The 14,380-nt window shown below is 41.6% G+C and overlaps 1 protein-coding gene across 1 annotated transcript; it reads right to left on the bottom strand.

Annotated features, from left to right (window-relative positions):
• Positions 1-6,037: 6,037 nt before the first annotated feature.
• LOC134490187 (thioredoxin-like) lies at positions 6,038-13,306 on the bottom strand. The gene is made up of 5 exons (XM_063293079.1): positions 13,283-13,306; positions 12,584-12,688; positions 11,307-11,366; positions 9,852-9,917; positions 6,038-6,153 (listed from the first exon to the last, which is right to left on the bottom strand). The coding sequence occupies exons 1-5, from the start codon at positions 13,304-13,306 to the stop codon at positions 6,091-6,093; spliced, it is 318 nt and encodes a 105-aa protein (XP_063149149.1). The 3' UTR covers positions 6,038-6,090.
• Positions 13,307-14,380: the final 1,074 nt, after the last annotated feature.

Genomic DNA, 14,380 nt, shown 5'->3' on the forward strand with positions numbered 1-14,380 from the left:
CTGGCTTTGTGCCTAAGGCAGAACTAGAACTCACCATCTCTCAGCTTCCAGTCTGGTGCCCCTGGTGACTAATGGACCCAATGCGGTTTCAGAGGGAGTTTCAGGTTATACCCAAGGACTTGCTGCACAGTCCAGCAGAGGCCCTGGCTGCTGCCTGGAATAGGGAGATGGCCGGGGCCTTGGATAGGATCGCACCTGTGTGGCTGTCTTATCCCATCGAACCTGACACTCCCTGTGGTTCATGGAGGAGCTGAGGGTTCTGAAGAGGATTAAGAGATGCCTGGAGCGCCACTGGAGAAGGACGAAGACTGAACCTGACTGGACACAAGCTAGAGCTGCGATTAAGGCCTACCTTGTGGCAGTAAGAGTGGTGAAACATCAGTATTTCTCCACTGTTATTGCATCCACAGAATGCCATCCAGCAGCCCTGCTTAGGATCACCCAATCCTTGCTGGGGAAAGGGGGTCTGTAAAATCATGTACAGGGCTGTGCGGAGGAATTTTCAGAGCATTTGCAGGATAAAATCACTTGGATTCTATCTAAGTTGGACTCCAAGCGTGAGACAGGTTCTGTGGAAATGCCTGGGGAACGTACTTACCCAGTTATCTGGGAACAGTTTGATCCTGTTGGACCTGAGGAAGTGGACAGGATCCTCCGGACTGTAAATGCCACCACCTATCGATTAGATCCATGTCCCTCCTGGCTGGTGAAGGCAGCTTGGGAGGTGACGTGTGGGTAGGCCCAGGTGATGAACTACATCCTTGTGGGAGGGGGTGTTTCTGGCAGCCTTTAAGGAAGTGCTGGTGTGCCCCTTCCTCAAGAAACTATCACTGGACCCTACTATACTGGATAATTTTCACCTAGTCTCCCACCTCCCTTTCATGGAGAAGGTGGTTGAAAAGGTGGTGGCATTGCAGCTCCAGAGGATTTTGGATGAAGTGGATTATCTGGACCCCTTCCAGTCAGGTTTCAGGCCTGGATATGGAACAGAAACAGCATTGGTTGCACTTATGGATGATCTCTGGCGGGAGCGGGATGGTGGCAGTGCATCCATCCTAGCTCTCCTTGACCTCTCAGCGGCTTTCAATAACATCAACCATGGTATCCTGTTGGGTCAGCTCAGGGAGTTGGGGGTGGGTGGCATAGTTCTGTGCTGGTTCACCTCCTTTCTCCAAGGTCGGTCCCAGTCGGTGTTAATAGGGGAGGAGAGGTTGGGCCCACGGCCCCTCCTCTGTGGGGTACCGCAGGGTTCAGTACTCTTTCCCCTCCTATTTAACATCTACATGAAACTGCTGGGTGAGATCATCTGTCCCCATGGGATGAGGTATCATCAATATGCTGATGATACTCAGTTATAGATCTCCCTCCCAGGGGAAGTAAGTGATGCTGTGACTGCCCTCTCTCAGTGCCTGGGGCTGTTGGGGTCTGGATGGGGAACAACAGGCTTCAGCTGAACCTTGGTAAGACGGAGTGGCTGTGGTTTAATGGCCCCTCGGCTTCTAGGAATTTGCCATCTTTGGTTCTGGATGGGGTTGCACTGCCCCAGACAGACCTGGTGTGTAACTTGTGGGCCCTCTTGGAATCACGACTCCTGCTCGAAGAGCAGGTGGCAGTCGTGGCCAGAAGGGCCTTTGTACAACTTCATGTTGTGCGCCAGTTACGCCCCTTCCTGGAGCGAGAGGCCCTCCAAACGGTCACTCACGCCCTGGTCATCTCCCATATAGACTACTGTAATGCGCTTTACATGGGGCTACCCTTGAAGAGTATCCGGAAGCTACAGCTGGTCCAAAATGCAGCCACACAGGCGATTTTAGGTGCTTCAAGATCAGCATATATTACTCCTTTGCTCTGCAAGCTGCATTGGTTGCCCATTTGCTTCCAGGTCCAATTCAAGGTATTGGTTATCACCTTTAAAGCCCTACATGGCATGGGCCCAGATTACTTACAGAACCATCTCACCCCTGCTACATCAACCCATCCCACCCACTCATGCAGAGAGGGCATGCTGCAGACCCCGTCTGCAAGAGAATTCCATCTGGCTGGGTCCAGGAGGTGGGCCTTCTCTGCAGCAGCTCCTGCCCTTTGGAACACTCTTCCCCCGGAAGTGAGGCTAGCCCCCTCCTTCCTGGACTTCATAAAACAGTTGAAGACCTGGTTTTGCCACCATGCCTGGAGTGGGGAGGGGAAGAGCCATTCTTGGGGCTGGTTGGTTCCCTAGTTCTGCTGGGACCAGTTTTATCCCCTTATGGGTTGAATTAGATCTGCCGTGGCTTGGATTTCATTGCATTTTATATTTATTGATTATTGGTAGTATTTATGATTTTATCGAATTTTAAATTGTTTTTATTGTGAACTGCCCAGGGTCCCCTGTGTGGGGGAGATGGACGGTGATAAAAAAATCTGATAAAAAAATAAATAAAAATAAAAATAAATTGAAAGAGAGGGACTGGCCCCAAATCACCCAGCTGGCTTTGTGCCTAAGGCAGGACTAGAACTCACTGTCTCTCAGCTTCCAGTCTGGTCCTTTAAACCATTCCATGAAACTGGCTCTCCTGATGAGTTGTTAGAATGGTGAATAAAGAAGGGAATAGGAAAAATAGCTTTTTCTTTTCCTTTCGATAACGGATGGTGGTTTTTAACTTCTTCAGTTATAGATTATACCTTTCTTGAACATTCTCAGAAATGTACTTCAGGTGAGGCATAGTAAGTTACAAATGTGTTTAAGTACAACAGTTTTACAATCTGATTAATTAAATAGGTACAAAGATGTGGCAAAAGTAACTATGTTATGTACAGCAGATATAATCTGTAATAACCTATCTGAATACACTCAAAGAAAGCCTGTGCGTATGCTAAGAAGCCATCACATCCTTCCAGTGCTGAAACATGACCTTCCCCAACCTGTTGGCCTCCAGAGGTAGAATATAATCTCTATCACCACTGTAGCCCTGTTGGGTGTCGCAGACCCACTCACATTTGGAGGGAAGCAGATGAAGGAAGAGAGAGAGTTTGGTGTGGTGGTCAAGGCACCAGGCTAGAAACTGGGAGACCGTGAGTTCTAGTCCCACCTTAGGCACAAAGCCAGCTGAGTTCGAATCCCACCTTGAGCACAAAACTTTGGGCCCATCCCATTCTCAGCCCTGGGAAGGAGGCAAGGGCAAACCACTTCCAAAAATGCTGCCAAGACAACTGCAGGGACTAGTCCAGGCAGTCTCCAGGAGTCAAGACTGACTCGAAGGCACACCCCACCCCCACAAAGAAATGATGAAGGAAGGTTGTCTTAACATTTTAGAAAGGACAATAAGCAATCACTGGCTTAATTATCATCTAGCAAAAGTACAAAATGCTGGAGTCATTTGGTTCACTTGGAGGCATTCCCAGGTGGGTGATGCTTAACTTTCACATCCAGCTTCAAACCAAGCAAAGTCCCAGTAAGTGCAACTGTATTTGCTCATACTTGCCCCTTGATCCTTCACTTTTCCCTCCCTTATTCTCCCCACACCACATATAAAAGGCAGGGGTATCAAGATTTCTCCCAAATAATAAAACATGTGGTAATGTCATGGTACAAACTCTGCTCCTTATGTATTAGGTACAACTCTGCAAGGCATGTATATAAAAAAGGTGGAGTTTGGGTTGTGATGTTGCAATGCACATTTTGTCACTTGCCCCCCCCCCCACGCCTATGATCAGAGCTGTTTGCAGGGGTTCAAGGGAAAGCAAACAGTGAAAGCAGTGTTGTCCCCTTTTGTACATGTGTCATGGCATAGCATGCATGTACGAAAGTGGTGGAGCTTTCATTGTGACAGTATGACACTGCTTTTGTCATTTTGACAAAAGCATCAGATCCTGTGGACGCCTCTGCTTCCAACTCTTATGTTCTGCCATTCTTTTATTCTACAATTTAAACATTAGGGCAGCAAAAAGGAATCTTGTGTTTCAGATGTTTTTGACCACCAGATCCCTCCATAGGTTGCCCATGGAACTGGGGTTAATGGAACTTGAAATCCAAAACATCTTGAGTGGATACCTACTCCTTCATTAACTTTAATTTCTAAGGGTTCCTTTGTCCAGTTGTTCAGTTAGATAATTCAGATTTGGGTGTTAAAGTTTATACAGTAGCAAATCCTCTCTTTAGACTACAAGGTGTACCAAACCAAACTTTCCAATCTTCCTGCTAGGTGGGACTCTGTACTTCTGCCCCCAAATCCTACCTTTGACACAATTTTCCTTGCACTGCAATACTTAAATCTGGTTTCAGCATCATTTATATACGTGGCTATTCTCCATGACCATAGCAATAATATATACAACTATTCTATCACACAGGGTTCCTGGATCACAGGAAATGGTTTTACAAACCAGCTGCTCCTGTGAGATGAGAATGAAGCATCTGTCTGTAGCTCATTAAAGTAGCCATCTCTTCAGCACCTCTTCCAAAGTGAATTAAATGCATTGTACAGATGTAATGAGATGCAAGAATTTTCCCTAGATGAACTGTCTGGTCTTAGTTATCAATGTGACTAAGTTGTTGACACTGAAGTTGATTCCCTCATCTACAACATTGCCTAAAAAGTAACATTTCAGTCATGCTTTTGGTTGTAATCTAGGGAGTGGGTAGATAGGCAATAAAATATATTTGGTTTAGTTATTCTAATACACTTTTATCCCACTTTTCTGTTTGAAATAAAACATCTGTTACCAAAAGGAATGACCCAGTCAGAACTATAACCTTACAACCAAAGCAACTGCTATAAAACCATAGCTAACCGACAGGAAGCTCTGGTGTGGGCTGATCCATGAAGTCACGAAGAGTCAGAAGTGACTGAGTGAATAAACAACAAACAAGCATAACAAAGAAGAATAAAATAAATAATAACATAATAAAATAAAATGAAGAGAAGCTAGAGCAAAACAGGTAAGCAAATCCAGTCCATTTAACCACCCATCCAAACCCTCTGAAACGTTAACAGTAATATCTGCTGTGAAGAAGCCAAAGGAATCCTGATGTAATGTCTGTCAATATCAGCCCTTGTCTGAGCTGTCTTCCAAAAGCAGGGGACTGTGGAGCAGCACAGGGAGCCTGCCACTGATACCAGGAACACCTTGGACACTGGGAACAATCGGCTGTTGCTGCTGCCCCCTGCCATTTCTCTAATCTTGGTGCCAGAAGATAGAGAAAGTACGTGCATGCAAGCCACTGGGACTCATGAGAGGTCATGGCATTGCTACAGTTGGATTGCCAGGCAGGGATTCAGGATGACATGTCAAACAACTTTGTCCTATGCTGATGTGTCTTCCCCATGAAATATGAGGGTGGACTGGATGAAGGAAAGAGAATGGGTGGAAGAAACAAGCAGTGGGTAGAGCGCATTGTGTCTGTGAAGGGTAGAGGTCATTCTGTGGTGCCACAGGTGAGAAGCTGATACTTCTCAATTGTGTGTGAGCCAGGGTGCTGTGGCCTCTCAGAGTGCTCTGAGAACCAGATGATAATATAAGTCAACATCAGTACTTCTTCCTTGAGGGAAGAAATCGGGAGCAATTGCTCCTCATTTCTTCCTACAGATGGAAGTGCTTCTCCTTTCTCTATGGATAGAAGGAGATAGGAGTTCCTGCCTTCTCCTGTGTACAGAGAAAGAGACTGGAGTCAGATTGGAGGGTTGAGCAAGTTTTTAGGGATGGCAAGACTTCTCCATCAGAATGGTGGCCTGCACTGCAGGCCAGTGCAGATTTATCAGTCACAGCTGGCCTGTGGACTGGATGTTCCTTCCTGCTGAGGTATAAAGTTGCAGTCCAGATTAGCACATTTCCAAATGCTTATTAGCAAATCAGGAGCCTTCTGAAGACCAGGAATATCTTCCTTTGTTTGGCCAACTTCCCCATCTCTGTTTAGACATTTTTCCTGATGCCTGAATGAGAAGGCTCTCATTTCACTATGTATGATCCTACATACTGTTATACTGGTTCTATATAACGTCATTCAGTGAGCATGCAATAGGACTAGCACATACCCCATGGAGATGTTATTTTACTGGCATTTGTAGGCAACAGCTTAGTTGCTTTGGAATTGCAGCGGACCTTTCTTCAGGATTACATAAGTTCTTTAACCTTGTCTTCAAGCTTTTTTTCATTAGCCCCTGTTATTTCGAAAATCTAGGATCAAACAAAAGTCTACTCAGTTAATGGAAGACCAGGAATTTGAGGAAAGCACCTCTCTCATGAGAACTTCCTTTTTGGAGCCTTTCCTTTGGTGTCTCCATCTATAGAGTTCCAGTGATTGGTGATGAGAGTCAGCGTCAACATTGCAATGTTTTGCCCAGAGAGCCTCATGTTGCCATTAATGCTGTTTCACATCAGCCAAAAGATCTTTTTCACTTATTAGCTATTAAAGGGTGTTTCTATGAAAATTACTCTTAGCCTAATAAGTTACTGCTTTTCCACTCTAACAAACTGATTTTCTACCCTGCTTGGGCTTATTGTGTTTTTTTTTTTAACGTGAACTTCCCACTATTTCATTCTCATTAAGGCTGCAGTATTGGCTGATCTTTTCTGTTTTTGATAAGGGCAGTGACTTATTGGGCAATTGAACTTAACTCTACTCAGACATTTGCTTTGTGGGGAATGTTATTTTAATCTCCCATTTAGTGTTTTATGGATTAAAATTATGAATGCCACTTATACTGAATGTTCTATTACTACACTCCCCCTTTTTTAGTTAATGGAGGAGATAACCAGAAATAAGTTAAATGTTTTAATATTTATTTGCCAAACTTCTACCTAGCCACAATCAATGACTCTTGGCACCTCACATAAACTATAAGGCAAGTGAAAACATCCATGGCCTGATTAAAACCAATCATAGTCACAACTGCAACTAGAGCATAAACATCAAACAATGACCATCAAAAAGAATATGAAAAAAGATAAATATAAACATTCTTCCCCCAGAAGTGAGAAAAGGCCCCTCGCTCCTGGACTTCCGCAAAAAGCAAAAAACCTGGCTTAGCCATCATGCCTGGACCAGGATGGGGAACAGCCACTCATGGGGATGGCTAGCGGCCTAGGACGATCTTGTATACTCATGGACTGAAACACAACTTCTAGCCATCTGGATTTTATTGTATTTTGATATTTTTATTGTCTATTTATTATTGTATTTATATTGATATTGAATTTTAAATCCTGTTTCTGTAAACTGCCCAGAGTCCCTCCTTTTTTGGGGGGGGAGAGATGGGCAGTAATAAAATTCAATAAATAAATAAATTAAAGATCAAAAATAGAAAATCGGGAACAAAAAGAAGATGGTGTCATATACGACCTTAAGAGAATGCCCTCCAGAATAGTTTGCTGTTCAACATTTAGTACTTAGCAATAGGTGAGCAGAGATATATGTATGTTGTTATACCTAATTATGATATACAGGGCTGCAACTGGGGGGGGGGCAACCCAGGCATGTGCCTCAGGCACCAGGTTGGGGGGTGCCAAAATGAGCACTGGGGGGGCGCCAAAATGGGCGCAGAATCCATGTTTGTCCCGGGTGACACAGACCTTAATTGCAGGCCTGATTATATAGTATGGATCCTGATTGTGTCAGTACAATTGTCTATACCTCTTGGCTGGTGGGATGTGGGCAAAAGTAATTGGTTTACAAGGTAGTCTCCAGATCTTACCTTGGAGATTTTAGCTTTCCTAAAATAACACAAACAACTAATGGGGTGAAACAGTGCTTTAGTTGAGCAACCTGGCCAAAATGTCCCAAAGATGAACTGTTACTGTTCTTATAGTTAGCAGGGAATGCTGCATGTGGCATAGGTACAACTAGCACTAGTAATCTAGCCTACTTTTTTTCTAACTTACTGTCTTATTATGAAGCATAGTAAAAAGAATGAGAGACAGTTTGGTGTAGTGGTAAGCACCAGGCTAGAAACTGGGAGATGGTGAGATGGTGATGGAAGTAACTTCTTTTCTTTTACTTTACTATATTCTTTTATACTTTTCTTTCTTTTCTCTTTCCTTTCTCTTTTCTTTTTTCTTTTCTACACCTTTTACTGTTTCTTTTTATTCTTTTATCTTTCTTTTAGTTTGCATTAGTTTTTTTTACTACTGTAATTATAATCTTTAATAAAATTACTGTATATATTAAAAAAACACAGTTTATCTTCTGGAATGGTACTAACCACATCTGGTCTGCTAGAAATGGGACAACTTCTGGATTGCACCAAAGATATTTAGAAAACTATCTTTCCTGCCATCTACTGGTCACCCGGATTGTTGCAGCATAACTCTGATAGCTGTAACCTAGAATGACTATACATCCAATTCTGATGTTTTTTGTGCTCCTGTGCTTTGTTATTTTGTAACTCTTACTGTTTTAGTCTTTAGTGATTCATTTGTTTTTTAAAACTGTTTCAGAAATGCTAATGATACTGCTAATAAATTGAGGTATAAAAGAATAATTCAAATTGGAAAAAGACAGCTGAGATTTTTCTCAACAAAACAAATGAAATATATGCAAATCTACTTTTTATTTGATGGATAAGAAGGATATGTATGATCTATGTGTTCCTTTTCCCCCTTATCCTCTCCCCACTCCCCAGTGAGAGACATATTAAAATCAGGTATAAAACAGCACTGGGGATTGTGTGGCCTTCCACATTACAAAGAGGTTCAAGGCCAGGGGATCTCCTCTAGGTTTCATTAAGCTTTAAAGAAAGCTCAGCACACATATCATGCTGATAAACTTTTTTATCCGTTCTCTGAAGCTTCTGAGATTACAGTAGGCACTCTTGTTTTATTACATGGTCAGTCCAGGAAGGGGCAGAGATGGAGGAAATATCTTTGTAGGGCAGCCCAACACTGCTGTATAGTTTAAAGAATGCTAGAAGACCACTTTCTGGCCACCCGATGCATTTTAGAAAAAAAGTGGGAGAGGGAGGAAAGTGAATGATTGCTGAATTTCACTCCTGCCTGGAATTTGTCCCTTCATATATTTTTCTGGAAGAATGAAGACACCAAATCTGCTTCCAAGAGATAAGGGGGGAATTCTTTAACATCTTTATTATAGCCTTCATGATGTTGGGCAAGCCACTGCATTTTAGACTCAACTTTATATCGGCAATATGGGAATAATAAGCCAGAACTATACAAGAGTTTTGTTCCTCAGTTGATCAGTCAAATACTGTGCAAAGAAGATAGTTAAGTATGGCAAAGGCTAAAGTACAATTGAGTTCAGGTATATAATTTTTCCTCCTGATGCATAGATGTGCACCATTTTCCCACCTGCAGTTATTGAAGTAAAAATCAGTGACATCTCCTCATAAACTTCTGAAATACTTTCTTTACTTTGTGCCAAAGTTTCCAATGGGGCAACATGGATTGCTTGACAATTTGAGAGGAAAAACTGCTGTTTGATTGCATTTGCTGATTCAACTGCAGAGCACACAATCCACAAAGCCTTTCTACTGATGTTCTCCTCAACTGTAAAAAGCCAATAGTTTCAGTTCACTTTATAATGCAGTAGCTGAGTTCACCCCCCAAGAGTACAGTATAAGCATCCTCAGGGGGAAGTAAGTTGTATCACACATATTATGATGTCACTGAACAAATGACATCATAACCTGTCTGAGGTCATTGTATAAGGAGGCTCTGCTACACTATGATTCATAAACACTAGATTAGGCAACTGACTATGGAACTGGGAATGTTCATTCACCGAACTTAATATTGCTAGCTTTCAGTTAATATTCTTCCTTAAGCAGAGCTGTGAGGGGCAAAATCAGGACAAAAATGTTGAACTCAGAAGATCTAGACATAGTTTAAAGTACTAAGCTGTGCTTTTAGGCCACACATACCTTATCTCCTTTCATGAAGAACTGAAATGTTGGCACAACAACAATATCGCAGAGGACAGCTACATCCTGTTAAAGAGAGATCAACTCACATGCCATAAAGTCCCAGAACGTTTTCAGATATGCTAGATGCTATTTTTTTTAAAAATGTTTATAATAAAAATGGGAAAGAAAAAGGGTATTTTATACAGCTTCTCAAGAGCTGCATAAAATATTCCCTAATTTTGATATCAGCTTGAGTGATCACATTTGATATGGCTAAACTAATTGCCTTTGCGCTGTGTTAAAGCTCTTTGCTGCCAATTTTTTGGCATCTTACAACACAATTTTTCCTCTCTCTTTATTTCTGTTCATTATCACCATTACAATGCATTTATATAGCCTACTGACCTACAAAGATGACAGGGCTTTCTGCAGAGGGTGAATGGCAAATCACCAGGGTCTGCATAAGGATTCATATTTTTTTGTGTGTATACATACACTGATCATCAATTACATTTTTAGAATACCCTTAACAAGAATATTGACCATTTATAGCTGGCCCATGTTTGATAGTTTGATCTATTAATCCATGGCCAGGGAGGGTTCCAGACTACCTCAAAGATTGGAAACATTGAGCTTTAATGTCAGCCAGATGGTAAAAGCAGAGCTGAACCAATCAAATTGCTGCCAACAATTGCAAGAAAAAAGAAGAAGAGATGCTTTGCTGTTGCCATCCATTGTCACCAGGTAAAATAGGATTGGAGTGGTTACCTGAGCCCTTGAGAAGCAGCCAAAAGAATGAAGACTAGTTACATGACTTCTTAAGCCTACCACGCAGCTGACGGTAAGGACTTGAAGAACAGAGTTCATGAGGAAACAGAATAAGATATTACCAAGATGGTAATAGCTTAAAATGTTGTTTAAGATCTAAATATAATTGTAGTCAGAAGTCACTTTGCTGAACATTTATGAACTCGGCAATAAGGATTCTGCTAAACTTACTACACACCTTTGTTGGGGTTGGCTTGCTGATAGCATTGTATTATTTAGATGGTATCAGCACTGCAAGATAATTTGAGGATTTTTTGATATTGCCGCAAACGTGATTTTACATGAAGACTTAGCAAAAGGACATCTCTAAATGAGAGCTCTTCAATATAAAAAGCTTCCAGTTATAAAGGTCTGTATGATCAGTGTTCTGCAGGTTGTCCTAACTTGGACTATCAAGGTCTGTCCTGGCAATCAGGTTCGGGATTTGCTCTCATTCAAAGTTCCAAGTACTGATCATCCCCTTCTACTAGTGTTGAGTTGGGTTACAATAATGGATTATAAGTGAGTGGTTAAGATTCTAGCACAGCTGTTCCCACCTGTTGCCCTCTAAGTACAGCATGTTGGATTAAAATTTCCGTCATCCCAACTAGGGCTGTGGGAGGCTGCCCAAAGAGGGATCTAATCCTTTTCAGTCAAGATACTTACCACTGCCAAGTCCACATCAACGATACAGAACAGAACATTTTCGTATCGAACAGCCAACTCCTTCAGAACAAAAATGGATGAAAATCGAGATATTAAGTATGGCCTGAATCACAACTGGTCTAAACTTTAAATGTCTCTGCTCCAAAAAAAGAGGGTTCCAGTTATTATTGCCTTTTCTATTATCATGCTGATATTTACAAATAATTGCTCATAATACTAGTTATTTACTTTGGGAGGATCTATATATTGAAAAGTGTTTCTAAATAAGCACAACAAATCAATACATAATAAAAATAATACAGTTAGGAAGAGATGGACGTGAGCAAGTAGAGTTGTGTTTAGGCTTCATTTGGGTTGCCGGGAGGAACAGAGGGTGGAGGCAGGAAGTCTAAACAACTAGGAGGAAGCACTTTTCAGAACATCTGTTGGGGAGCAAAAGAAAAAGAATGCTGCTGAAAATTGTGAAGGGTTAAGAAAAACCTCTTTTCAGGTATATGGAAAAAGTCAAGCAGAAGAGCCCGAGTTAACAGAAAGTTCAAGGGACCAAAATGTCAGAAGGGGAAAGTGAAATAGTCCTGCAACAGAAACAAGTTTATAGGTCTGATTAAAGAGCTGTTTCAGGTTGTAGCATAGGCCGGGGATCTCTAAGGACATGGGCTCTGAAGGGATGCCTACAGAGATGGGGCTACAAAATGAAATTGATTTATAAAGTGCATTTCCCTTGCCTTGTAGCACTGAGGGAAGTAAGATCAAACCATTACACTGCAGTCAGGAGAGTCCATAGCAATTTTTCTAAGGTACAGCAGAAAGGCTAGGACCTGTTCTTCTGCAAAAAAAAATGGCAAACCATGATTTGGCAGATCAAGTTTTGGGAATATTTTTTTTAACTAACAGGTTCTGTGGCCTGAAAAAGTTATAAAATCTCCGCACTGGGGCTACCAGTTCAAGGTTGCAGAGTCTGGAAGACAACTAGATGGTAGCAAAGAAATACAGAGTTTCGCAGCCCAGATCTGGAAGCCCCAAATGCACATTTGGTACGCAGAAGATCCCTGGTTCAATCCCAGACTGCTTTGGTTTGAAGACAAAACAGAGTAGGAAGGACATTTGCAAGAGAGAGACCCTGAAAAGCTGCAGCCAGATAAAATGGACAATATCAGGGTAGGTTGACAATGTTATGGCCTGGTATCAGGCAGCATCCTATGGCTGAGGGAGAAAGGCAAAGACTATTAGTACCACAAAAGATGGATATTTTCTTGTTGCATTGCAGCTTCACTTACATGAAGAAAAGGACGAATCATTTTGCAAGGCCCACACCACTTTGCTGTAAAGTCCACCACAACAAGGCGGGGTCCTGCATTCTTCAGAAATTCCTCAAATTCTTTCTGTTTGGGAAGTAAGTGCAGAAGCAATCAGCAGTTAAAAAGTTCATGCAGCATGAGGGACAAATAGAGTGTTTGATTCTATTTCTGAGTTATTTTTCTCACAAATAAAGTATGCCTTTATAATTATGTTTCATATTATACTTAATTTTATTGTTTAGACAACTGTAAGTGTGAGCTATTTGTAAAATCAATGGTACTTATTTGTTTGTTAGATTAAGAAAATTAGAATTGTTTATAGCAGCTTTCCCCAACCAGGTCCCTCCCTCTTAAGAATGCAACTCCTTAGCTCATCTAATTCACAACTCAGTCAATGCTGACTAAAGTTTCAAGAGTGAGTTTTTCCATTCCTACCTGGAGATTTTGGGGATTGTACTGCTCATGTTTAGTATCCACCTCAATTTAATACTGTATTTTCTCAGTTTATCTAAGAATTTGAGTCTTTCCTGCAAACTGGGGTGAGTCAAGATTATCTTCAATCAGCCCATAGCTTAAGAAATATGCAGCCAAGTTAGAAGATCTCTTCAGGTATTGGTGGGCTTAGATTTCTACCCAGTATCAAGCCAATTCTACAGCAATCTGTGTTAAAACACTTGCCTGATTGTGCATATTCGGCAACATCGTGAATGCCTCCCAAAAGCTCACTTAACAGCTCTTTTCTTGTCTCACTGTTATTCATCTCTGAATGATTCAGGTCAGATCAGGTTGCCAGGGTGCTATTATGACATAGTGAAATATGTCATTTATGACACTTTCAATATTGAGATAGCTATGGAGCTTGCCAAACTACATGCCCATTAGTGAGGAATCTGAAATCCATATTTGAAGCTTCACAGGAGCTCCATCGTCATGTTCTATCATCACTTGGATAAGGAGTCTCTGGGCCATCATTACTGGGCAGATGTGGAGTTGCCTTTTTCTTTAGTAGCTTTTCTCAACCTTTATTTCCATGTTAGCTGCTCAGTTTGTATGTATCAGGCTACTCTTTGAGGGCATAGGAGTGTAGCCAGTATAGAAGGTGTGCATAGATGTAACAAATCTTATATCTAAATATAAGGTGGGTATAGACAGAGATCCTCTTCCTTTGTTTCCTGGGTTTCAAACTTCCAGATACCAGGGATCAAACCAGGAACCCTAAAGTCAGGAACTTATTCAGGGCTAGACTCTTCCTGGCCCCAGGAACCAAATGATCTCAGTATGGATGGAAATTGTAGGAACTGCAGCCCAAACGTATCTGAAGAGCACCAGATTGAGGAAGGCTATTCTAGCTCTTTCAAGAGGTTCTACACATGCAATGAATTCCATAGAGCGAGAATGCACTTTCCAGGACAGATCCTGTGCATGGTCATCAAATGCAGCCATACTTCTAAAAGAAGCAGCGTGTTCTTGGACAGGGCCTGGAACAGACTGGTGTTGGTCAATTCTTAGACCCGAATGCTTGCCAAGAGATCAGAGGTGCAGAGATGCTATGCAAAGCATATACATTTCTACTTCACTCATTTCTTATACATACTGGCTGATTATTTTTGGAAACCATTTAGATGTGGTAGCTATGTTTATGAGATAAATAAAAAAAGTAATGTTAACCAATACTGTTTTAAAAACACTTTTTTGCTCTGTTTTTTAGAGAAAAAAATTAATAAAAATATATATTGAAGAGTGGTCCTTTAAATCTACCTTTCAATGTTTACCGCC

The sequence above is a fragment of the Candoia aspera genome, chromosome 2, assembly GCF_035149785.1.
Source record: "Candoia aspera isolate rCanAsp1 chromosome 2, rCanAsp1.hap2, whole genome shotgun sequence".
Lineage (NCBI taxonomy): Eukaryota > Metazoa > Chordata > Lepidosauria > Squamata > Boidae > Candoia > Candoia aspera.